The following is a 27,283-nucleotide window of genomic DNA, read 5'->3' as shown; positions in this document are numbered from 1 at the left end:
CTGGCGCGCCATCAGAGACTGCATAGCTATTGGGCATGAGGACATACCGTGGCGTCACCATGCGCAGGCATCCCTGTGACGTGCATGATTGGATTGCTCTGCCACCCTCTCGGGCACAGCCCAAAGCCGCTTTCGCGTCTACTTTATTATTATTATTTTTGTTGTACTTCACTCAACGAAATCAGTAAAACACTGCTGTAGCTTCTTCACTGTCTGTATGAAGTGCTAAATAACTGATTCGCAAATGTTTTACGCTTTTCATAATGCCCGACTACCAGCGCCGTCTGCTATGGCCACCTATAATAAATACCGTGGGGGCCAAGCGCGCTGTTTTTGCAAAAGAGGTTATGACTCACTCCATGTCAAACTGTAGCATCGAATTGGTATTAATGAGTACTTACGGCAAAGAAACTTATTTTTGGCCCCACCGGGGTGGTAGTACTCGGCTGCTGACCCGTTGGTCGCGGGATTGACTCTCGGCAGCGGCGGCTGCATTTTAGATGGAGGCGAGAATGTAGGCCCGTGTGCTCAGATTTGGGTGCACGTTAAAGAACCCCAGGTGATCGAAATTTCCGGAGCCCTCCACTACGGCATCTCTCATAATCAATGGTGATTTTGGAACGTTAAACCCCACATATCAAACTTATTTTTGCTGCAAGAAATGAGTGCCACGCTACTTTATTCTTTGTAGGTTTGCATCTAAAGATGGGCCGTGGTTGACAAGACAAGCATGTGCAAGTTTACAGAGAGAGAGAGAACAAGAGGGAAAGGAAAGGCAGGAATGTTAACCAGTCTGAATTGACTGATATGCTACCCACACGGGGGATAGGGATGAGGGAGTTTGAAAGATGGAAAAGGGGAGAGAGAGGAGAGCATGCACATGCGTTGGGCTCGCAAAGTGACTTGGAACATGTTGACGCGCGCTAACTGACGAAAGTCCGAAAAGACATGGTTTTAGTCCACTGGTGTTCCACTGAATAATGAATGCTTCCTTGACTTCTCAGAAATGATGGCGATCATTAGCCATATTTCTACTTGAGCTATTCAAATACTGCACTAAAGGAGTCCAGTACTTTGAGGGTGGTTTGAGTAGATATTGTCCCTATGTCCAACAAGATATCTCGGATGGCATCCATGAGAGAACGAAGCATATTTATCACTTCGCCATCTTTCTTATGTGTGCCATAAGCGGTTGGTGAAGACGCCTGAGTGGGCTTGGTCTTCTGACGTTCTATGGTTAGCGAATGACTTGGAATATTGGGTCATTCCTCTGTAGAGATATTCCTCTCCGCAGGCTTCTTTGAATTTGTCAGCCCTGTTGCGGCTTGACTTAATGGTGCATTAGTAGAGGTGGTGCTGTCGTTTCGAGCTTGAGCAGTCTTTGAGGTCGAACGGTGGTGCCGACGCTGCTGCTGACGCCGGACTGTATCGGCAGCTTCCCTGTGTGTCAAATTGCCTCTGATTTTGCTTGAGCACCGCGCGCTCCTTCTTAGTTAGAGGGCAGTCTTGCGATGAGAAGGTGTGTGAACCATTACAGTTACCACACTTAAGAAATATAAATTACCACGTATCTTCCGAATTGGGTTCTGCACACCGGGGTCACCGTAGTGAGTTCAGGCACACGCTCGTGATGTGACCTAGTTTAAAGCACTGGCGACACGGAAGCGGCTTTTGCACAAAAGGCTGAACAGTGTGTCGAAATAGCCCAACTTTGACATGAGATGGTGTGCGATCGTCTTTGAAGACCAGTTTCACACAGTGCGAGTTCCCAAGGCGGTGTACCTGAGTGATGACAGTACCCTCATTTGCCGGCTTAATGAGGGTAGGTAAGTGAGTGTCTGTAATCGCAATGTCTACGTCATATACCACACCGGCTATGGATGCGTTGTCAATCGGTACAAAGGGGCGCACTTTGGTGCCACCTAGCTCAGTCACTCGTTTGAGTGGTCCAGCCCCGCCACGGTGGTCTAGTGGCTAAGGTATACTCGGCTGCTGAACCGCAGGTCACGGAATCGAATCCCGGCTGCAGCGGCTGCATTTCCGATGTTGGCGGAAATGCTGTAGGCTCGTGTGCTTATATTTCAGCGCAGGTTAAAGAACCCCAGGTGTTCGAAATTTCCGGAGTCCTCCACTACGGCGTCTCTCATAATTATATGGTGGTTTTGGGACGTTAAACTCCACATTTAAATCATTGTTTGAGTGATCCAGGGGCGTTCACGTGGAATACGTCTATGGCGAGTATATTTTTTCGCGTATGCACTCTGATGTCCTTGATTTCATTAGGCAACACACGTTCCAAAAAAGCGGATAGTGCTTGCCTGTTCAGCAGTCGCGGGTTTCCTAAGGACTCTTCCAGCACAAAGATGATTGATGACGTGTTGCCAGGGTTCATGGCTTGACTTCATAGTCGTTGTACTCGCAAAGGTGGGTGAGGCTGCGTTGATGATCTTCCTCTTCGCCCTTTTGCTCAGTGCAGAAATGAAATCATCGTCAGATGAGTCGTCTTATGAGACGGCTGAGTACAGCTGTGTCCTTGCTGTCACTGAGTGAGGTTCCTCTCTTTTTCCCTGTGGTAGGCCAGGATGACTACTGGCCAGGTGATCTTTCAAAACGCCCCGCGTGCATGGCCGCAATACGCGGAGCCGAGGCACCAGAAAAATCTGAAGGTTTCACCGAAAAAATCGGAGCGCACAGAGAGAACCGCTCGGATATCCGAACACTTCGTCGTCGTTCCCCGCAAGTTTACATTTTTGTGTAGCACACAGAGCCCTACGAAGCACAACGCTAGTGCATAGTCCACTTTGTGAGACGCGACACAGCATTCTTACAGCCGCATGCAGCAGGGGTGGATCCAGTGACTCATTTTAGGGGAGAGTGGGGGGTGAAGTAACACCGGAGGGGGGAGGCGTTGTCCTGACCTTTTTTTGTTTTTCGTAGCATGAAGACCCCGTTTAATGTGTGCTCACAGTGGTCCCACTCAGTTGTTATAATTGCGATAGGAGGTGGATGATAAGCACTGAAAAGAGAGAGGGGGGTGCTGACCCAGGCTCTGGCGGGGGGGCGGGGGGGGGGGGTATTTCCTTTTGGATGCGCCACTGGAATGCAGCCGCAACCTTTGTTATGATTGTGGGCAAACGCGAGAATCACATGCACGTGCGTGGCTCACTCAGAGTTGTAAATATAGGTAAAATTTCACACGAGGAAAAGTTTCTCTGCGGCACGATCCTACTATTTATTGCGCAAATTTTCTACGCTTGTCACATGGTGCATATTTGATTTTCATCGAGCCACACACGGGTGAAAATTATGAATCATTGGTTCAGTTATACAGCTTCTACAAACAGGCAAATCGTGAAAAAAAATGCGTTCCCGACCGGGCCCCGGATTTCGGTAGCGAATGCACTGCATGCCAGCCAGCCGTATTATTTTGCGCCCTGGAATGAGAATGCTGCGAGGTCTTGCGTACCGTGATTTCAACGGCAATTTCACGTTTCAATAGAAATCCCAGTGTACAATTTGCGTGTAGCTTCATTCATAAGCTGTCTGATGTTTCATGGCCGCTGTTAGCAGATGAATCGGTTTTCGAAGCAGGCCGCATTTTCACCTGTATATCAAAACGACATTGAGAAGTGACAGTGGCTATGGGCCCATTTACATATGTAATCTACAAGCAAGGAACCCTGTGAGCTTAAGTCGTGGATGGCAATTAGAATTGGGAGCTGGACAGGCAGATATGGTCGACCGTTATTTTGTGCGCTATATATGGCCTGCGAAGACAATTCGGGGGGGGGGGGGGGGGGGATAAGTGTGCCACACTCTGGATGCGCTACGGGAGGACGGAAACTTGTGGGGATGGACAACCGGGGAGGCAGGTGGGGGGTGGCGCATACTACGGTGAAAAGTACCTTGGCGAGAGAAGAGCTTTAGCAAACACCGGAGCGGCACATGTATACAGTGTAAGAAAAAAAGTTTTGCCGAACACGCCGGCCGAACACGCAGAAGTCACTGGCCATGAAATTGGCCGGAATAGGGTAAAGTTAACGAGCATTTGGGAAAAAGAACAGAACTTCCGAGCTCTAAAGTGGCTCTCAGAGAATTCAAACAACGGCGCACATTCTTAAATGTAACGACGGCAACTCCCCCACCCCCCCGTCATGTTCACACCTACGCCGTAATTTAAGATCTACATAATCGGACTCCTTGCACATTCATATTTTGGTAGAAGCTGGAACGCTCAGCTTTTATGTGAACATCCGTGGTCGGTGCTCATTTTAACCCCATGGGCTTGAAATAACAACCACAAAGAGAGAGGTGACGGTGGCACTGCCAGCAGAGTGACAGTCGCATCGCGTACCTACTAGCGCACTGTGGCGCGCTGCCGATAACTTTTACTGCAACTTTCCGGATTGTGTAGTCTGCAGAAGTCCACACACATGAAGTGAAAGCAAAGCAACGCAGTTCAAAAGTGAGAACACCTTGAAATTGCCGTTACAAACAACGTATCCGACCACCAGCTTTCAGCGAAGCGAGATCACGTGATCCAACCCTGCACGTCACAGCGATTGCAGCGTCCGCGCCTCCAGTGGTGGGCCTCACGCCCGAAAATAACAGGTGAGAAACTCTATAACAGGATTTTCAGATAACTGAAGTCAAGATTTAAAGCCTGTACAAGTGCGTAGCGAGAATGCAACGAACTTATTATTGTTCACTGTTCTCTTCGCGGACTCAGAGTAGTTTTATTAAGAGTAAAGGCATTTCATTAGCAATATTTACCTGACAAGCTTTTGAATTGTTTTTAATGGATAATCTTCAACGAAATTGTAGAGCTTATTATAAAATGTCAAACTCTCTTTTTTCGGGATGGTAAACACTCTTGTCTGAATTTTTCCGGGCTGCAAAATGAAGGTGTGCCAAATTCGCAAAACGTTTGTTTGACTTGGCACTTGTGCGCAGCGAGAATAGTGTCATCGAACACACGTTATAAAAACGAACTACCAATATGTCACACGTAGACCAAGAGCGTGGTCGTGCACATTGTGCGCAACGGAGATGCACCGACTCCACGTTTGGCGAGATATCATCTCTGTTGCAGCTATGAATGAAATCATGCTATGGGATACGTGATAAACAACGAATTCCTGAGCTCTGTCTGCCTTCTTGCTGCGGACAGCGCATAGAGCGAGGAGGTTGTTTCGGCGTATGGCGATTTATCGGAGGCAACGGTTGTATAGCTGATTAGGTTTCGCTTTCTGTTCATTCCTTCTGCCTGCGTACCGCTTGCGAACCGCACACACTACCCGCTATTTCGGATTTTCTGCGGGCAGGCTGTGAACGCGAATGGCGACTCGCGTTACGACGCATGCGCAGTCGCAGCGACCACACCGCAAGGGCTCGCGGTGCGCTATTCTAAAGCTCACTGATAAGAAAAACCACAGCGCAGCCTTTCTTTTGTGACGCGTCATTTTGTTTCCCGGCTAACCAAAGCTCCGCTCAGGTAGATTCCCATACAGTATGCCGATTTCTGTATCATTGGTTTTTTTTTACATACCGAATACTTCGAGGCTTCATCCAAATATAGCGAAAAAACAAGCGGAGACTACTGAAAAATAAGCTATGTCTTTAGTATTAAAAAAAAAAGGGGGGGGGGGAAGGCTTAAGATGCTCTCAGAAAATGCCTTAGGTGAATTTGGCGAAGCTTTTATATATTATGAACGACTGTTTCGGCTTTGTTTGAGTCATATAATGAACATGGAGAGTTTCAATAACATGAAGTTTTGTTATACATTTGGGTTCTTTTCTTTTTTTCAAGTTCTTTCACCGTTGGTCTGAGCACCCCTGACTGTCGAGTCGGTGCACGTGACTAATTGTAAAACGAGAAAAGCATGTTAACGAGTCGACAAAAAGAAAAGGGGAGAAAAAACATATTGCAGCCGTAACCTTCCCAATCACTGTAATTTAGTTGTTTCGCCTATTATAAAAGAGATGCAGTTGATTTTATGTGCGTATACACAGTTTGTATAGGAGAACTATAAGGGAAGCAGGTATCTATCTGACAACTAGGAGCCTTCGGGTATTACGGAACCTTCTATGTATACGTGCACCAGGCCCCGGAAACTTCGCTCTAGTTTCGATTTCAAGGAACATGCACGCTCGTAGCGGTTGCCGGAATCTTAGGATCCGGTTGAACGCGTAGTGAGGTTGATGTGAATGTTCGCATTTATTGGCTTTCACAAGTTTTTACAAACAAAAAACATCAATACCCCTGTAAAGAACTTCTCTTTTGTTTATATATCTTCTCTTTTCTTATTCCTTATTTTGGGAATTTTAAATCAAGTGAAGCGCGGGAAGTGATTCACTTGCGTTCGTAGCGCCTCCCTCTGCACCTCACCCTTCGCTCAGGAATATTTGAACCTGGATCGCGCTCAGTTATCTCGCTCAGTTAACGTGTCAACTACGGAAAAGATAAAGACAGAAAGCTGTGGCGGGCAGAGAACGGAAGCCGCATTGAGCTACGCCGAACCAGTCAACCATTCATGCATACGTCGAAGATTGCTTAATCGGGCAACACGTGTTTTCTTTGGCTCTGCGTTGTGCTAACCCGAGGATTTTTATAATTACTGGGGGTTACCGACCCAAAACCACGATACGATTATGAGAGACGCCGTAGTGGAGGGCTCCGGAAATTTCGACCACCTGGGGTTCTTTAACGTGCACCCAAACCTGAGCACACGGGCCTACAACATTCCCGCCTCTATCGGAAAGACAGCCGCCGCAGCCGGGATTCGATCCCGCCTCCGGCGGGTCAGCAGCCAAAAGCCTTAGCCACTAAACCACCGCGGCAGGGCAACTCGAGGATTTTTAGTTCCGCGAAGCACAATAATTTGGACTCCTTATTTGAGCAGGTATAAATTTCCATGAGTACGTATGAGTAAACCCAGTTATCTGCAAGCCTGACTGGACTGACAGTAGTGCAGTGTCGCTTGACTATAATTGTTGGAGACGGCAGCCAAGCCCCCTGTCGGGAAAATGCGTTTCATGAAAGGCTTGAATTCGAGTTGGCTCGGCTACACCGTTTTAGCTTCTTTTACCTTTGGCGTGTAGTTCAAACGATGTCGAGTAATTATAGGCTGCTTCCTGCTCATGAAATTCTTGTAGCCACGGTTTAAAAATTTGTGAGTCTTTACTTGTAGTAGTGTTACTTAAATGTACGTGGTGCGCTAAATGCTTCTAAAAGTTAATACAGACTGGCGATGGAGCCAACGTTTTGACAAGGGAACTTTTCTTCATCAAGCAAACGATGTTGCCCTGACGAGGACAAGTCATTTTGCAGAAAAACTGTTTCCAGCGACGTTCTTCTTCGAAAAACTTTTGATCGCTTCAAGCCTCTTCGTGCCTCTGAAATTCACTCTCGTTTGGTACTCAAGTTCTTTAAGAGAACTATGTGCGCCGTCATAACAAACGTGATTGAGTCAAATACGATGCGTCCTATTCACGAATGTTGATGATTTTCGCAGTGATTCAGATATTCTGGGTTCAACTTTTGCTCCTTATGTCCGTATATCAGTTGTAAGTTAAAGCTGCTTTTATAGATTGACACTTTCACACTACGTGTATAGGTCGGTTTTTATACAAAACGTGCAATAAAAAGTTCGTTTTCTTTGCGTGCTGATCGAGTTTCGTCTTACTGAGAAATCAGTCAGCTTGACTTTCGCCCCTTAAGAAAACACGAACAAAATTAAGAGAAAGAAAGATTGACAAAATTTGATGAATGGCCGCATCGCCCATGCGGCCAGCAGACCTGAAAGAAGGCGCAAGCGCATTCCGCTTGCATGCGAAGTAGGAAGGAAGGGTTTCCGCGTCAACCCTCCTCTCCTCTCGATTTTCGTTCTATCTATCTATCTATCTATCTATCTATCTATCTATCTATCTATCTATCTATCTATCTATCTATCTATCTATCTATCTATCTATCTATCTATCTATCTATCTATCTATCTATCTATCTATCTATCTATCTATCTATCTATCTATCTATCTATCTATCTATCTATCTATCTATCTATCTATCTATCTATGTCTGTGTGTCTATGTCTGTGTGTCTATCTATGTCTGTGTGTCTGTGTGTCTGTCTGTTCAGTCCGTTCGTTCGGTTCGTTCGTTTTCAAAAATGAAATGCGTGAAGAAATTCAGTGTGCCGAATCTATAGAGTACTCGAATACCGAAACTACGAAGGGGTCAATGTGGCACTGCATTCCATGAGAACTGTGGTAGCAGTCAAAGTCGCTATTGGCCCCGCCGCGGTGGTCTGGTGGCTAAGGCACTCGGCTGCTGACCCGCAGGTCGCGGAATCGAATCCCGGCTGCGGCGGCTGCAATTCCGATGGAGACGGAAATGTCGTAGGCCCGTGTACTCAGATTTGGGTGCACGTCAAAGAACCCCAGATGGTCGAAATTTCCGGAGCCTTTCACTACGGCGTCTCTCATAATCATATAGTGGGTTTGGGACGTTATAAAGTCCACATATCAAAGTCGCTATTGTTTTTTAGTGTTTTTTAGGGAAACTCTTCTTCGTCTTCGCTTTGGCTCAAAAAATTGAGAACTATGCTTCGGGGACCTAGAGCGTCATGGACGCGATAGAGCAGTGGCGTCGATCGCCGTCTCGTTAGGCTAAGTATGCTTTTTCTGCTCTACACCTGAAATATAAATAAGTTTACCCCCGAACTTTAAAAATAAAATACGTAAGAAAAATGGAAGGTGGGTTAATATTGCGTACACTTATTTTATTCTGGGTGGGTTTTGTTTCCGGACGCCTGCGTGTTAGACAGTGCAGCCAGGATTAGAGGTTGGGTGAAGAGCGAGCTGAAGGCATAAAATATTTAGTGCCGGGTAACCTGGAGCCTTCGGCGAGCGGCCGTGCCCGAATCCCCTGACCGGGCGCGACGAGCCTCTCCTCCGTGGTCTCTTCCAGCTGTCTCACACTCTCCCTTCCCGGCGACAGCAGCCGAAGCACTGGCCCGAAAAATACCTTTTATTCCCCACTCTGCAGAGTTCCGGCAGCACTGGGCCCCACTCGGAGCTCTCATCTCAGAACCCGTGGCGCCGGCCCGTCGCCCAATATTGCGAACAGAAAACGCCGAGGGAACAACGGGAAAAGAGATGAATAGGAGAAAAACGATAACCAAAGGCGCCGCCCCGCCTGCACCATCACCTGCTCTTCCTCATCCCGCTCGCGCCCTGTCTCGTCACCAGCATGCGCCACTGCTGTGCGCTTTCCTATCGACGCTAGAGAGCGCACAGCGCGTGCGCGTGAGAGAGGAGAAAAAAAGAAAACGCCCGCAGCGCGCCCACCATGCGTGCGGCGTCGTCTGGAACGACGAGCCGGTCCGATAGGGGTTTTCTTTGGCGTGAGATACTCTACTCCACCCAGCGTTCCCGATCACCGCCACGGCCGACCTTCTCTCCTTCGTCGGGCGTTCTCTCTTTCCCACGATCCGAAACTGAAAGTAAAATGTTTCTGCACCGGTCCCCGGCGGCGGCGCGGGAGCCCACAGAGCCATTCGCAGAGTAACGGTCTCGCCGCGAGCATCGTCGCGCGCGTCCTCCGCTCCTCTTGGTCGTCATCGCGTTGACGGCGTGCTGTCCTCGGGCTCTCTGGTGATGCGCACGATCACGTGCTGCCTGCTTTGACGCGACGCCCCTGCAGCACGCGCGCAAGCTTACGTGAGGCCGCCCGCTGCGGTGACCTGAGCGCGTGCGTCGCTGGACTTTCCCCGCACCAGCTCGTCACCGGCTCGGACGCATCTTCGCCGCATCGCACCAACTTAGGGATTAGACCACTTTATATAGTCTTCGCCGGCGGCTTTGTTTTTACGCTGATGAACTCGATAGCGGCAGTAACAAAAAAGGCCTGATAAGAGTGGAGTCACTTGTGTAGCGTGAACCACTGTCCTTGTTTTTCGCGCGACATCTTCGGCGACCGCTTTATCGTGCGACCTGCACCTCCACTCAGACTTCACCGGGCCCCCCGCCAGCTCTACTACCAGTTTCATTCAATGTGCGAGAGTGTCCACTGCTTCTTCGGAGTCTACATCAGACTGTGTTCTCTTTGAACCCATGGAAATTTTTTACTAAACAACGCAAGATTATGGCTGCGGAAACGGTATGTACTGTGTCCCTTACCGCTGTCATACTGTAAACATGCTATGTCGGCTCGACAAACTAGAACAAAGCAAAAGGAAAGGTTCACTGATCCCTTTGTTTTGTTCTATTACTGGTGGACTTTGCTGCATCATGTTCAAGCAAGGCTGATTCAGAACGGGATGGCCATGGGACAGAGATTAAGTAAACAATATCTCATTATTTCCGTATGTCTAGCCGTGACAGTGAAGAATGTGACACCTAAATTTTGTCATTTTTGCAGCATCGAGTGTAGAATTATCAGGCACTCGTGCACGTTGAGGAACGGCTAATAGAAATGCCGGTGTTTTAGATCTGAGTTTAACTTCTCTGCTTCTTCCCGTGCAGAATTAGGATCGGCGTCCAACCTGTTCGAAAGGTGCAATCTTTTGCGCTAACGCTCTGTATTTGTCATACTGTCTAGGCTTTGGATGGTTTTGCTTTTAGCTTTATTTTGCTTAGTATAATATTGTAAGACTCTTGTACTTCAAACGTTGTAGTCAAGTTTTTTTTTTCGGGACTTGACTAGACAAACAAAAAAAAAGGGGGGGGGGGCACGTCTTGGAGTTCACGTTGGCAAGACCTTGCGCGAAGGCAGAATAAAAAACAAAACGGCATTGTCACTCACCACGTCTGTCAACCATTTCCAGTGTATGCTTCTGGAAAACTTTTTTTTTATATTTGCTTTATATTTTATATTTACTCACATAAGTTTATACGGTTTAGGTCTGTTCGTGCCGCTGAAGCACATTCGCATCAATATATTCTAGCCTACAAGCTTAAGCACAACGACAAACCTGTACGCAGTATCATCGATTGAATGGCATCAATGTGTGCGTTTTGGGAGCCTTCCGGTTATGATCTACAGCGACAAGAAATGTTTCGCACTGAATTCAATGCACCAAATGTACTTGAAAAGTATTGCATGCTAAATAAAATATGTACTGATTCTGGCGAGGGAAAAGCAGTAGCGATTGCAGGACTCGACCGTGCAAGTAGAAAAAAGAAAAGGAGATGAGTGTTCCGGTGGCACATGCTACTTTTTTAGAGTATTGTTTTTATAACGGTATCATAATGTCATCAAGGAGAACTTGGGACCATGGTCTCATGCGTCTGCAATGTGTAATGCTACAAAATCGTTGATACACATCTTGAGAAGGACATGCCACTTGTGACGAATTGGACAAAGGACGTTTCCGTGTCCACGTGTGTATGTGCATAATGCAAACTTCTCCCGCTTCCTCATATTTGCATTTTCCCTGGGCAGGGTAGACAGACAACTCGACTCATCTTCGCTAACCTCTCTGCCTTTACTGTTGGCTTTATTATTTACATACGTCTCTTTTCAGCCATGATTTGATCCTTACGCCACTGGGTACACCAGAAAGAGAATAGCCACGGCGTTAACTATGCATTTTGCCATCAGTCGTGATTAAATGCACGTATCGCTGGTACTTTGGTTAATCTCCCTGCCTTGTTCCTGTTGTATTCCATCCATCTTTATGTGCGTGTGTAAGGGGGGGGGGGGAGCTGGGTGCCTAGGTGATTGTGTAAGGTGAAGGGATGTGATATTGAGGGGGGTATAAAATAAATGGAACGTGCTTGACTTCTTGGGCAACAACAACTGTTACAACTGAGCCTAGATTATCAACGGCAATGTATACCTTTTTTTTCAGTTAGAGTTGGTGTCAATACAAAGGCAGTCATGATGTTATTCAGCTACAAGGACTTGTGGAGTAGATTACAAGTATACTGGCCCGCACTTCTTCCTTGATTCTCGAATTAGACAAGCTATTACATTCTTTAGAGTGAATATCGTATGGCTAAGCTCTTAGTGCATTAGACAGTTTGCTTTCTTCTTGTCGCTTAATGTTTCACAAACCTATAATTCAGTCAGAGCTTAATGTGTATGTAATGACATGAAACGATCAATTCGAGAGGTAACTGGCACGCGCGCATTGTTCAAATTCGGCGGCGGGCCCTTGAAGTCGTCAAGGTGACATTCATTTTCGTCTATTAAGCGCGAAAGCAGATACGTAACTTAATCATTTAAACGTGATCAGTCTTTAATTCCTGATCGATGGCCTAATGATTTGGTTGATGCTGAAATTAGAGTTGGGGCACTGCTGATTTGACAGGCACTCGAGTGGCCTTAATTATATTTGGACAATGTGTACATATTGCGAGTGCGTAATATCTAATCGCCTTTGCTGGCTATGGTACAAGTACCACTTCGTGCTCGCATCACCCGCATTGTTCAAACAGGGGCCTTCCATCACTCGCGCACTCGGAAAAAGAAACAAAAAATGAAGAATGAAAGAAAATTTGGAGAAAAAGTGAGGGAGGCAGCCTCAAAGAGCGAGCGCTGATTATTGTTTTCATACGCCCAGTGTGCGGCGGCCTGCGCTATTGTCTCGCGCTAATCGTCGGCTCTCAAGCGCCGAAGAGCTCCTTTCCCTCCGCTATCCGCGCGACGCGATTTTCTCCCTGGGAAAGGAAAGACGTGGGTGGTGCGAGTAAAGCAGTGGTCGTTTTGTTTTAATCTGCGTCCTCATCACGTAATGGCGGCTCGGGGCGTGCGCCCGCGGACCGCGAGCGTAATTCGCGCACGCGTTGGTCCGCTCGTGATTGAGGCGCGCTGCCGTTGTATACAGGGGCGAGCAAGGGCGGGGGTTGCGACTTCGGTCGGCGCCAACCGGAAGCCACTGCGCGGTACGAGCGAGCCGCGATGCGCGGAGGAGAAACCCCGAGTCGGGCCCGCCGAGAGCCCTGCTGATGCGGCAGACAAAAAACAACCCGAGTTTTCCGGCGGCCAACCGCCTCCACCGCAGCCAAAGAGAAGAGAGAGGCCAACTTGAAATATGAATGGCCGATCCCCCGAAGCCTCCCTTGGATGCGGCCTGCCATGAGGGGGCAGGGGAGGGTGCCGTCCGGAGCGTAGGCGCCTGCCCTGTTCGCGCCGGGCAGCGCATTGCCCTGCGCTGCTTCCTGCATCCACAGTGTTCAGAGGAGGCAGCACCGCGATGGCCACGGCCATGCATGCACTCTTCCATCGACAAGTAACCCATTTGAGTCGCGGCCTTTTCGTGGATTGCCTCGTGACGCAAGCAGCATGCCGATGAGCGAGTCTTCGAGGCTGTCAGATTTACTCTGCCTCTCGACCTTAACTTTCGGAAGCCATGTCATCGATCAGGTTCCTGGGCACGCTCGATCATGGATGCCCACGCTGTGCCACTCTTGAAAGTTCAAGGTAGCTTGGGTGTGTGAATTCGGTCTGCTGACAAATTGGAAAGTTAGAACAAAACTGTATTGTTTGCATGCTTATTTCGGACCTTTGTTGACCCCTACCGCCTTCTTTTGTTTCGAAGTGAAAAATAATCTGAGGCCAACAATAGGTACATGCCGAACTCTTTTTCTCTCTTCTCTCACCCTCTTTTACGCCACAGAATATGAAAATAACTTGTTTTCGATTGCCTCGGAACGAGGCAGCACGCGGCTAACATAATGCTCTTGTTTTCATTCCACGTGATGGCTTCCAGGATGCCTGCTGCCCAGATAATATCTGTTCCCTGTTTTTGTTTTTACACGCTTACCAGACGCGGCCGTGCGCGCCCTTCTTAAGCACCTACCCACTTCCGCTGTGTTATCAGCGGTGGGCACTCTGTCGCTCGGCCATATAAACTACACAGTCTACCACGACGTTCTTCTGACCTGCAATATGTTGGTGTTTTCGCTTCCGGCTTCCTAATTTCACCGGTAAAGTGTCACTCGCGTTTCTTACCCGGAACCGAAGAAAGACATATAACACTGAACGTACAGGTCTATTGGCTTCGCTTTTTTTTTTTTTCCAACGTTAGTCCTGTCAACGGCCGAGTGCAGTGACGTCTCGCAGCTGCCGTTGTATAAGAAACGTCGCCTTGTTACGTGCTATCGAGCACGTGCTTTCAAGCTCTCCGGCTTCTATGAGGTTTTGAAAGCTGAAAAAAAAAACAGTAAAGAGGTGAGGCGACTCGTTTTGTCTGTCACGATCCATCACTCGCTTTCTCTTGCACAATCTCTCAGTCGCTATCTCGCAACGCCGTCTACCACTTTCGCTCCGTTCCACTCAATCTTTTCGTGTTCCTCCTTCGCGCACCTGTGTATCGTGAACGCATGTTCGGTTCTTGCACTGCCGATTGTGGACTCTGCTCACGACACACCGAGGCAAGCCTTATATGCCGCTGGTTTCTTTTTCTTACCCTGCAATACACGCACCAAAGAACAGCGCGAATCTGTTGTAGCACGTGATTCCCGCGTTATACGAGGAAAACGAAGAAGAAAAAAAGTGGGGGCATGAAACGCAATCGTAGATAACACTTAACAATAACAGAACTTGTCGAGCAACGTGTCAATTAAACGAGGTCTTCCTTATACACTAAGAAGCCACGGCGCTGGTTCCACCAGTCTCTATTCGAAATGTGATCATCGCGCCATACGAATGACCGTATACGTTGCTTAGGCGGCTAGCGTATGCCTACCAGAAAAAGTCACAGTTGTTGCACCTGAGGGTTGCCATACAGAGCACAATTAAAGCTACACTACGTATTAACGCATTAGACTTACCGTATCGTATAAACGCCAAAGGCGCAACCTCTGAGAGGTATTTCAAACACTCCTCCTCAGTTACCCAAGTCCAGAAGAAATTATTTAACGGGCCAGAATATAGTCTCCTGGAAGTACATTGGCCCAAAACTCGTTTAATTCCCCTTGAAGTTTTGTCATTTCCATACGCTTTCTTACTCTTACTTCCAAGCTAGAGACTAGTCGACCGGCCCTGTTTTAGGAGCGTCGGTATTTGCGCCTTTGTTGGTTGGTGGTTCGAATCTCCCTAGATGTCCACAAGTTCCGAAACATGTCACCATATCACTGCTACTAACACAGTGACGAGAGCCCATCAAAAATTCAAAATAAAAATAAAAAGAGCATATTAAACTTTACGTATTTTGGCGCTGTATAGCATGCGAGATTCATTAATATTCTGCTGAACATGGGTTCGATGGTGAAAGTTGTTTGATGTTAGCATTGCTCTGTAATTGACGGTGCGCGTGAATAATGCTTTTTTAAAGCAGCGGAGCTGTTCAAGCCTAACGTTATTCTTTAATCTGTGAAATAATAAAAAAATCGTCGTCATGAACCGACACATGATTTCTTGCTTACTTGCTTGAATGTGTGTTTTAGCACGTATACCCCTCGACGGGGGATTGGCTCTCAAACCGCCGGTTAATATAATAGAGAAAAGAAATTCAACTTTGACGAAGGAAAAAAATATTCGCTCATATTCACTAGAGAATATAATATTCGCTAGAGAATATAAGATTAGACAGTCAGAAGGTTACGTACAAATAAATTATGTACATAACTATTAATTGAAATGAATAAATAAACGAGAATTCCAAATAACTAGAATTTTATTAGGAATAACCTAAGAAGTAAACTTTGTTGTGTGTCTTAGAAATTCGCAAATTTGTATGCAGACGCTCCTGTTGCTCTGGCCCAGAAAAGAAGCCCCACAGGAAAGATTTTTTTTTAATTAAACGCAATGCTTAATTTTTTGAATATATTTTCTAGATGTCTTTTTTTTCCCTTGGCTTGTGACCAGCACACGTAGTCTTCGCCCTTTTCTTCATCTTCTTCAATATCTGCTTCGCTCACCGAGCTCCTGTGAGACATAAAAGAAAATGTTTAAGTAAAGATACTGGGAGAAATGGGTAGCGAGAAATATAGGAAGAAAGGGGAAGCGATAAACAGGATGAGAAAGAGAGAAAGAGAGAGAGAGGACCACACAATGGGATAAGTATCAAGAAAAGGATATAAAGAAATAGAGAAGTAAAACAATGGTACATAAGATAGACAGAAGAGAGAGAGAAAAAAGGAAACGAGAGAAAGGGGAAGAAAGCAACATGAAGAGAAACAAAAATAAGAAATGTCGCCCAGCTCCGCGGTCTCTTCATGAAGCTGTCTTATGTTTTTTTTTCTTTCTTTTAAAAACTGCTTATGCATATACGCTTCCGCGTCCACGAGCAAATGCACTCCGGTATGGCAATGCACATAGTCGTATACATACGCTGCACCCTGTATTTATGTAAGACAGCTGGGAGTATGTGTATACGATTATTTTTTTAATACATGTCCTTTGTGCGCACATGCGTGCAGTACAGAGTTTAAGTATGTGTGCTCATAAAACGATAAATTCCGATGTTCACGTTTATCAGAATATATAGCTGCAAATAGGCAGGGAGACTTTGACATACAAGCATTCTTATTGTTACCGACATATGCCCTCTATCGAACATTGCAACGTTCACCGTGGTGAAAATCGCCAAGAGCATGGTCTTCACTGCGAGGCACGGATGTTCGGGCGTGAAGCCCTGGTCAAGGGCAGCGGCGGTGTGTCTCACGGCATGGCAGGAGCGCCGCGGCGGTTCAATCGCTGCGCGCACTTCTCCTAGCGGGACGGACGGCGGGGAAATCGTGGTTCGCGCACCTGCCTTTTCGCCGGAACGACAGGGCATGACTCTGGCGGCGAACAATCGCCGGGGATGTTGCTTTGCGTCCGCAGGTGTTGTGCTCGGCTTTCGGGGCCGCGGAGGATATCGCAGTGAAGCTGCGCCCGTGCGTCGTTATTGATGACGCTAAGCGACGCCGGAACATCGGCGCTCACGAGTAGACCACGCTCGTCGGCGCGCTTCCGCCGTTTGTGCGAAATAGGGGCGGGATGCGAGAACCTCGACTTTGTGCGTCTTCCTCTTCCGTGGGCATCGCGTTTCGTTCGATGTCTCCTTTCACATGGGATAATTTGGCACCTAACCGTTTGGTTAGCACTTGAAGTTCGTGTTTACATGTATGTTGCTTGCTTCGATTAGTTTTCTTTGCTATGCCCTATTGAGTATTGCCATTTGAAGGTATTGCCATTTCAGTATTGCCCATCCTATGTTATCATGTCATTTTTGTAACTGCTAAACGATATCAACACCCGTAAGACGGAAAGGAGATTGATTGATTGATTGATTGATTGATTGATTGATTGATTGATTGAGTTGTGAGGTTTAACGTCCCAAAACCACCATATTATTATGAGAGACGCTGTGGTGGAGGGCTCCGGAAATTTCTACCACCTGGGGTTCTTTAACGTGCACCCAAATCTGAGCACACGGGCCTACGACATTTCGGCCTCCATCGGAAAGGCAGCCGCCGCAGCCGGGATTTGAGCCCGCGACCTGCGGGTCAGCAGCCGAGTACCTTAGCCACTAGACCACCGCGGCGGGGCGGAAAGGAGAAACGCTAGTACTTTCCGTTAGCTTAACGAAATTCGTTGCTGGGCTAGTTTATTCATAATCTTCACGAATTCGAACAGAGCAAAGAAGGAACATCTGTCGTGTGCATGTTTGTTCCTTCTTCGTTTTGTTTGAATTCGCGCTACAGTATTACAGAAAACCTTCCGTTAACCCTTTTTGCCAGTGATGATTTCAATTGACATTAGCGCTAGACGAATCAAGGAAATAGAAAAGTTGAATTCTTTGGCATTCACGTGAAGGCAAAAGGAAATGCATAAAATGGAAATTGGCAAGCTCATATTGCTTCGTTTCACTCATTTTTCTGAACTAGAAAGGCTGACATGTATTAGAGTATTGATTATCTGGCGTACTTCATACTTCATATGGTAGAAGATAGAGAGAGAGAGAGCAGTTGCATAAAAGTTCCACATAAGAGGAGGGTTTACCTTGCTGATTTCAATGTTTGAATGCCTATGATTTCATGTAAATGGATAAATTTAATTTCTAATATCATTACGAATGTTCCGTGTTCACTTTGCGCTGGCTCCAACGGGTATACATGAAGCACGTTAAAGAACCCCAGGTAGTAGAAATTTCCGAAGCCTTTCACTACGACGTCTCTCATGATCATGTGGTGGTTTTTGGACGTTAAACCCCAACAAAAATTTATTGATGAGTACATGGAAGTCAATTAATGCACTAGTACAGTACAGTTTTCGTTAAGATTTAACACACACGCACGCACACACATACACATACAATAACAGAAAGGGTAAACATATACCCAGCAGGTTTTCTCGGAATGTCCTGTATATATGTTTGGCGCTTCTTGTGATCATGCAGGTTATTATTGAAATGCACGAGTTAACGCAAGAGAAAGTACTATTGTGACTCGACAACTTACCGCGCCTACGGTTAATGTTGTCTCGCTATGCGTCGTCTTATCTTTCTTGCTTAGACACTTTGTATGTGCGAGAACACCGGCGAGTACTTTCAAGAGCCCGTGTAATACGTTCCTGTTCTGTGGAATAGCAGTTGCCATTATTTTCCACTGCGAAAAACGAGTTTGTCGAGGGCAACCGCGCGAAGCGCCCGTTCGCGGTCGCTTCACTGCCCCGTGCACGCGTTCGTCTCGAGTCTAAATAACAGGTGAACGGACGCGCTAATTGGTCGCGTGCGCGGCGCGACCGGCTTCTTTGAGCAGGCCGCGGTGTGGAACTGACAAATGCCACAGCCCCGGCGCCAGTCTGGCAACGGGAGACTTAATTTGGGACGCGGAAGAGTGACTGCGCCTGCGCGGCGTCTGTCGTTTCCGCGCCGGCTGGTCAAGGTCGGTCTTGCGCCCCGAGCCTCCTCGTGAGGGCGCTGCCAGAGCACGTGGGCAGTGACGGCGCCCATGTAACACTTTCCCGAATTGATGTGCGCGCTGGCCTGACGACGACAGCCAGGGTGGCCGGTGCTCGAGCGGCCGACAGGCGTGGAATTACGAGGCCGGCTTGTGTAAGGAGCGCCGCGAATTTATGGCGCCCCTAATGCGCTTCACCGTCCCGAGCAACACAGTGAGACTACATGACAGATAATTCCGTGAAAACAAGGTCCATTTCAAAGTGCGAGCCGAGTTTCGCTTTTGCCAATCTGGTTGTTGTTGTTTTTTTTCATTAAGCGACCGCAGTCTATCTCACAGCGAACGCTTGCGACGACTGTTCTTCGCCGCACTACAACACTTGGCTGTGTTAGCCTCGACGTCCATTCTGCATGTTTTGGATTGCGGCCAGCTCAAGTAGGGTAATTGGACACACACATAGCGAGAAAAAGTAGCACCTACAACCTGCGTTACCATTCACACTAAGAGCAGCGTTCGATTTGACCAGATGGCAATGTGCCAACCTACACAGCGTAACAGATTCCAGTGCGGATCAGAACAATTAGGAAAATGGGGTGGAGGGAGAAAGACACACGGCGACATATGCAAAGTACGTACCACTGCTATGGTGGCACGTGTATTCGATTCCTCTAAACGCATTTACGCCGTTACAAAAGAAACTGCTCGTAATACGTTTTGTACCGTGGTTAACGACGCTTTTTGCTGTCTGGGTAGCCCGCATGCTCACTTGGCTAAAAGTCACCGACGAGAGGAAGTGTACGAGAGACGTATTCCGTGCGTGGATGCAATATTTTATGCGTGAAGCGTTCGCCGATGATAGCAGCGTAATTAATGAAATGCTTAATGACGCACGTAATTGACCGCAATTGTTTTTCTGTCGTGCTTCTTGTTATCGTAAAGCTGGCCGGTTGGTCGGAGGTGGCCGCTCTCGCATATCCGGCGCACTTGCATGCGTTGTAACGTCCGGGTGCTCGTATGTGTGTCGTTGGAACCACTGTGCACGAAACCTGAACTGCGCCTCCCAACCCGGCAGGCGTTTTCCCGCGCTGCACTATAGTACAGTGCACTGGTCACGATGAATGGCGTTATGGGAGGCCAACGGCACTCTCCCCGGTTACAAAGTTATCCGGCCAGTGGTTAACCGATGGCGTCTCCTCGTCTCGCTCGAGTAACTGCGCCGAGCGATGCGGGCTCGAAAATAGGACCGAGTCGTGACTCTTCCCTCATTCTGGTCGGAGCCCAGGCTCAGTTCCAAGAACTTTCGCGCGCGGCTGCCCGTGGAAGAGCCCCCCTTGTTCACCACTCGCTGTATACGCTCTGCTCGTGTGTCTGGCGCACTCTCGGTCTCCCTGCTGGTTCGCTTTGTTTCGAGCCGTGAAAGAGCAGCATGCACGTCGTAGTGGAACAGTTCCAACTCTCACCGCTGCTGAATCCAATTTTTGAGTGCAGGGTGAAGCGGCCGCTGATGAGAAGCCCCTCTTGTGCCTAGCCGCGTACACAGCTGTCCTCTGTGGAGACACCGGCCAAATGGCTGCTGCGTGCACCTCGATTTGATTTTTGTGCCACACGAGGGCACGTGGTGTGCTTACGTAAAGTCCGGCGATGACAATGGCGAACGTAGGCAAATAAAGCAAGCCTGCTATGCTAATACGACTGTGTGCTCCACCACGAAGCAGGCGTGATGTGCAGAGGCGCTTACGTGCGTTTGTCTTGCACGCCAAGAGGCATTAGGACGGAACGGAGAACAAGCCGGTTGCTTTCATCTGAAGCGTGGGAAGTGCGGCCAGACATACGCCAGTCTGCACTGAAGGTGCACTTCCTAGTTGTATAGTCTGCTTTTCGCGGTCACGGGAATCACATTCAGCGGGTCATTTCCATGCACCACATTCACTGAAAAGTTCGCAGACTGGTCTGGATGTCCTTGGCCTTATTATATACCTCATCAGGAATGCATAATATTGCAAAACCTGCACGGTAGTCTATACGAAATCCGTACATGGCCATCTCAGTCGATAGGGGCACGTGTTAATACAGGTTAAGTGCCTCTTCTTCTTTTTTTGCCTAACCCGCTAAGTTACGCTCCTTCGAGAACAAATGGAGTTTAGCCAAACGCTGGAAAACGCGACCTACGTACCTCCGTGCCATCGTTGCCCAACTATAGCGGTTTATTTTATGGTTAATGCGGACTTCAATATACCGTCTTTTTTGTGTATCTTTTGACATCCAGGTATTACTCGCATTCATCTCTGGAGCAGCAATATATTTTCACATTTCTCATCCTACCGCAGTAAAAAGAAAAGCTTTCAGAAAAACAGGCAGATGCGCAAATACATGCGTTTTATGCGATGCAGCTGAGGCAGAATCGTGCTTTCTCGTAACCTCACGTCGATCTCAGAAAATGCCCCCGTAACACTAAGCGTGCCGCGGAGTGTTCTGTATCCAACACCTTACGCACGCGCCTCGCAAGAGAACGAACGACTTAGGTGGCGGATCTAACTTGCTTCGTGCTGCATTAATGCAGGAACAGTTACCGACATTTGCTTGCCTTTCCTTCTTTTTCTATGCTGTGTAGCGGCAGGTGCGTTCGGCGAGTTGTTTGCGCAGCGAATAAGCGGCCGCACCGCAAACGCGACGAGTCGTCTGGCGACTCTGGCTACAGCTGCCTGCCTCTCTCCGCGTTCAGCGTGGAACTTGGCAACTGCGCGCACCGAGGCCTTGGCGGCGGCTTCATGCCATCGGCGTCTAATCTCGCGCGACGCCGTTGGCTGGGCGCTCACGGCCCGCTCACTCGACCCTTGATGCATCCCAACCCGGGCGTAACTCACGCGTCTTTGGCTTCTGCGACGCGCTGTATAGTGGGTGCTGCCAAGATAAGCGGTGAGAAGAAGCGCTTCTGTGCAGGCCAGCGTATTCTCGTCATCACTGGCACCACCCGTGAACGAGCACTCCAACCCTGGCCGAACCGCACCTATCGAGAGCGTGCTCCTAGTTTAAACACTTTCAGCTGTTTACAAACAACGGCCCCGCTCAACTTCCGGCTTGGTCTTTCGAAAGAACTCGCTAAATTTAGGGACCAAGACAGAGAATGAGAAGCTGGCAGGCATGGAGCAATACTGGTCTTCTCTTTGCTATATACTGCAGGGCGAAACGATCGTGCCGGGTGAATCGGTAGTGCAGGGTGAAACGATCGCAATAATACTGCTAAATATTGGTGAAAACTTCTCTCTTCTCTCTCTCTCTCATACACACACACGCACACGCACGCACACACACGCACACACACACACACGCACGCACACACACGCACGCACGCACGCACGCACGCACACACGCACACACACGCACGCACGCACACACACGTGCGCACACACACGCACGCACGCACACACACACGTGCGCACACACACACACGCACGCACACGCACACGCACACGCACACACACGCACACGCACACACATGGTGCCTGTGTAGACGGCGCCGGCTAGATACTGGTCTTCTCTTTGCTTACAGATGTACACTGAAGGGTACAAATGAACGAATTCTACATACTAAGATTCCTTTAGGTTACGGATCACAAGTTCACATTCGCCACGAGTGAGTTAAAAAAAGCACAGTATATCTACGAAGTAAAATGAGTGGGCGAAGCACCGGCGGATCATTCAGGTAACCGTGAATCCCCTCTACACTGCCCGTTCAAACATGCAAATGAGTGAAAACATGTGTGTGAATTCTATACGACGCTGTTCTATTTGTTGTATATAGTATTGAGGTGCAGACTCCGTTTTCACTTCATTAGGACTGCGTTATGATCAAGGAAATGAAGAGCCAAGCGTTCTTGGATGGGATTTAAGCATGCTAAAATTCGCAAAGGCGAGGTCTATACACGTCTCCTCGGTTGTTGTTGGTTGTTTATGGTCATATGAAATGCATCTCAGATATCTCGATGTCATATGCTGCACGAGCCAGTTGTCGTTCATGATATATACATTGAAGTCACTTGTCTGGAGTGGCTTGCTGAGGTTCCTGAGCCACATTGAAGCTTCGCGGGCTCGCTCACGTTAATTTTCATCCATGCATGGCGGAAAGAGAATGTGAGTCTGGAACGCGCTCATTCTTCGTCACAGCCACAGCACAAAGTATACTCATAATGCCTTTCAGACACGTGTAGCGGGTACCTTGCTTATCAGCAGATTGATGAATGGCATAGTGGTATAGTGAGTGCTTCATCGTCATCGTCATGACGTATAGTGGGCACCTTGCATGTGCTGTGCCGTGATGGCAAAGAGAGAATGTTTGGTCTGGAACGAGCATCGTCACCAGCGTCATCGGCGGCTACGGCGCACAACGCCAACGCCGTTAACGGACAAGCCTCGACATTAAGGAGCTTCGCCCCTAAAAACTTTATTGGCAATGTCCGGCGGTGTTGTGCGGGGTGGAGCTGCAAGCACACCAGCACAGTTGTTGGCCTATAGAGTCCTTGGACGCGGGCAGCTTCGTGGACGTGCCGGATGGCCCACAGGTGATCGGCGAGGTCGTGGCTGAGCAGAGCCGCCATCCACCGAGCCTCGCGCTTCGAGACTGCCATGTCTATACTTGATACATATAGTGGACTGCATGCTGCCCGCCATAAAAAGTTTTTAGTTTTCTTTTTGCCTTTGGTTTACCTTTTGCAAAGCTTCCTTCGTTTCGATTTCTTTCATCTTTCTCTCTCGCAGCACGTCAGAAATCGTGCTCTTTCAAGTTCTGCCGACAAAAACACTTCATTTATTTTCAGCGAAGCTGCCTACTTAGCACATATGCGCTGCCGGAACGCTTCGAAGGCCGCCGGGAACCAAGCGGTCGATGTATCACAGGATTGTTTCGTTGCTTCCGTGAACGTGCTTCGCCTATAACAACGGTATTGTGGCAAGAAATAGAAACACTGGAGGCTATGCAGCGGTCAATCACTCTTATGTAGCATGCCACGGTGCTTAAACTAAGGCACGTAAAAATGTAGAGAGATGTTTTTTGGCGGCATCATTTTCTTCCCTTTAAATGAAGTGTTATTCGACCACAGCTTTATGAAAACCCCGACTCGGAGCATTCTGAAACGAACTACAACTTTAAGTATAAACATATTGTCGTGTCTGTGCCCTGCTTTGTATGTTAAAGACACTATGTGTAAACCAGGGGAAGTGAATGCATGCAGTATACGTGGCATTTATCTAACGTGCGCTGCATTTCTAAAAAATCAGTTTGTTCAAATGCTTATCGCGTTGTCTTTCATATACATTGACGCAACAGGCAAAATGTGGCGCTACTTGGCGTATTGCTGAAAATTCTGAGCGACGACCTGTTTGACACCTGTAATTACCATTATCATCAGCCTGACTACGCCCACTGCAGGGCAAACGCCTCTCCTATGATCCGCCGATCAACTCGGTCTCGTGCTTTCTACTGCCACGTTATACCTGCGAACTTTTCAATATCATCGGTACACCTAACTTTCTGTCTCCCCTTCGTTCAGTTGCCTTCTCTGGGAATCCAGTCAGTTACCCTTAATGACCAGCGGTTATTCTGCCTACGTGCTACGTGCCCGGCCCATGTCCATTTCTGCTTATTGATTTGGACTATGATATCCTTAACCCCAATTTGCTCTTTGACTCACTCTCTTCCTGTCTCCTAAGGTTACACGTATAAATTTCCTTTCCATCTCTCGTTCCGTCGTCCTTTAAGCCTCCAGGTTTCTGCTCAGGTAAGTACTGGCAAGATGCAGCTGTTGTATAACTTCCTATTGAGAGTTAGTGGCAGATTACCATTCGTGATTTTAGAATGCTTGCTGAATGTGATGCACCCCATCCTTATTGTAGTTATTTCCCTCTCGTGGTATGGCTCCGCGGTTGCTGTTTGTCCTGATGATTGATTGATTTGTAGGGTTTAACGTCCCAAAACCACCATATGATTATGAGAGACGCCGTAGTGGAGGGCTCCGGAAATTTCGACCGCTTGGGGTCCTTTAACGTGCACCCAAATCTGAGCACACGGGCCTACAACATTTCCGCCTCCATCGGAAATGCAGCCGCCGCAGCCGGGATTTCAACCCACGACATGCGGGTCAGTAGCCGAGTACCTTAGCCACTAGACCACCGCGGCGGGGCAGTCCTAAGTAAACATATTCCTTTACAACCTCCTGCGTCTCTCCATTTATCGCAAAGTGCTATTTTCTGCCGAGACTGTTGCACATTACTTTAGTTTTTTGCGTATTTATTTTCAGACTACTCTTCTGCTTTCCGTGTCCAGTTCAGTAATCATGGGCTGTAATTCGTCCCCTGAGTTACTCATCAAGGCAATGCCATCAGCGAATCTCAGGTTAATAAGGTACTCTTTATTAACTCGTATTCCTAACTCTTCATAATCTAGGCCTCCGAAAACCTCCTGTAAAAAAGTGGTGAATAGCAATGAAGAAATTGCGTCTCCCTGCCTTACACCCTCCTTGATTGGTGTTCTGTCGCTTTATGGAGCACTATGGCGGCAGTTGATCCCCTGTGGATTTCTTCCAGTATGTTTATGTAGGGTTCGTCAATGACCTGAATCCGTAGTGCCTGCATTACTGCTGATGTCTCGGCTGAGTCAAACGCCTTCTCGTAATCTATGAAAGCTATGTATAAGAGTTGGTTGTATTCGGCGCATTTCTCTATTACCTGATTGATAGTATGAATATGGTCTGTTGTGGAGTAGCATGTATGAAATCATGCTTGGCTCTTTGGTTGATTGATCTCCAATGTCGCCTTACTTCTATTAGCTATTATTTTTGTAAATAGTTTGTAGACAACGCATAGTAAGCTGATCGGCCTGTAATTTTTCAAGTCCTTGACGTCTCCTTACTTATCGATTAAAATGATGTTGGTGTTCTTCCAAGATTTTGGTACCCTTCCCGTCAAGAGACACTTTGTATATGAAATGCCCAGTTTTTCTAACACAATTTCTCCGCCATTTTTCAGCAGGTTTTTTGTTACCTTATTCTGACCAATGAATTTGCCTCTTTGCATTCCTTCTAGAGCTTTCCTTACTTCCCCTGTCGTTACAAGAAGGATGTAGAATTCCACTGGGCTTTATTGCTTCTTAAGATGCCATTCTGGTTGTTTCGGCTTCTGTACAGCTCTCTGTAGAACTCCTCCACCACCTCAACTATCCTATCCATATTGGTTATGATATTGCCTTCCTTGTTTCTCAATGCATACATCCGATATTTGCCATGCACAAGTCGGCCTTCGCAGCTTCTAGGCTTCTGCCGCTTTTTACAGCCTGCTCAATTCTTTCCATGTTATACCTCCTGATGTCGGCTACTTTACGCCTATTGAGTGACTTTGAAAGCTCCAATAGCTCTATTTTGTCGGTTGGATTTGAGGCTTTCATCGTTTCTCGTCTCTTATTAAGTTTTTTTTGTCTCCTGAGATAGTTTGCCAGTTTCCCGTCTAGTGACTGAAACTTCAAGTTTAATTGCACACTCTTTAATGATACTACGAAGATTATCGTTAATTGTGTGAACGCTAACGTCGGTTATCTCATTTAGTGCCTCGAATCGATTCTGAAGCAAAACTCTGAGTTCATTAATTGGCTTCTTGCGTGTCAGTTTTTGTCTTTGCTTTTTTAAATGTAGGTGATTTGATTGATATGTGGGGTTTAACGTCCCAAAACCACTATATGATTATGAGAGACGCCGTAGTGGAGGGCTCCGGAAATTTAGACCACCTGGGGTTCTTTAACGTGCACCCAAATCTGAGCACACGGGCCTACAACATTTCCGCCTCCATCGGAAATGCAGCCGCCGCAGCCGGGATTCGAACCCGCGCCCTGCGGGTCAGCAGCCGAGTACCTTAGCCACTATAGACCACCGCGTCGGGGCTAAATGTAGGTGAATACGAGCTCTTACCATTCTATGGACACTGCATCATATCTTGCCAACTACTTCTACATCCTGTACAATGTCTGAGTATGCACACAAAATGAAGTCAATTTCATTTTTAGTTTCGCCACTAGGACTTCGCCACGTCCACTTAAGGTTAGCCAGTTTTCTGAAGAATGTATTCATAACCCGTAAGTTATTACGTTCTGCAATCATTACTAATAACTCCCTTTTGGCATTTCTAGAGCCGATGCCATAATGCCATATTATCCCACTGCATGCTCTTCGGCCTGTTTCTAGCCTACTTTGGCATTAAAGTCATCCATAAGAATAGTATACTGCGTCTACTTTATTAATGGCTGGCTCTATATACGTTTTCATAGAAGCGTTCGAGCAAATGATCATCATGACTTAATGTAAGTGCGTAGGCCTGTACCACCTTCATCTTGTACCTTTTAGTAAACTTAATTATGACACTTGCCACCCTCTCACTGATGCTATAGTATTTATTTATTTATTTAATAT

General features: G+C 47.5%; 1 protein-coding gene and 1 long non-coding RNA gene across 6 annotated transcripts in view; one reads left to right on the top strand and one right to left on the bottom strand.

Annotated features, from left to right (window-relative positions):
• The window catches only part of LOC119176380 (puratrophin-1), a 540,416-nt gene that overhangs the window by 80,399 nt on the left and 432,734 nt on the right, over positions 1-27,283 (top strand). Inside the window, exon 1 of one of the 5 annotated variants that reach the window (XM_075877539.1) lies at positions 9,415-10,158. The exons of the other annotated variants lie outside the window; for them this stretch is intronic. Within the exon in view, the coding sequence (XP_075733654.1) occupies positions 10,144-10,158 (15 nt within the window). The 5' untranslated portion in view covers positions 9,415-10,143. Of the gene's footprint in view, positions 1-9,414; positions 10,159-27,283 lie in introns of those variants that run through there. 5 annotated transcript variants of the gene reach the window in all.
• LOC142775723 (uncharacterized) overlaps positions 15,605-27,283 on the bottom strand; it is a 252,900-nt gene continuing 241,221 nt past the window's right edge. Inside the window, exon 3 of the long non-coding RNA XR_012886946.1 lies at positions 15,605-15,873. This is a non-coding gene — a long non-coding RNA (uncharacterized LOC142775723). The remainder of the gene's footprint in view (positions 15,874-27,283) is intronic.

This window comes from Rhipicephalus microplus, chromosome X (genome assembly GCF_043290135.1).
Source record: "Rhipicephalus microplus isolate Deutch F79 chromosome X, USDA_Rmic, whole genome shotgun sequence".
Lineage (NCBI taxonomy): Eukaryota > Metazoa > Arthropoda > Arachnida > Ixodida > Ixodidae > Rhipicephalus > Rhipicephalus microplus.
This window is presented reverse-complemented; position numbering and strand designations above follow the sequence as displayed.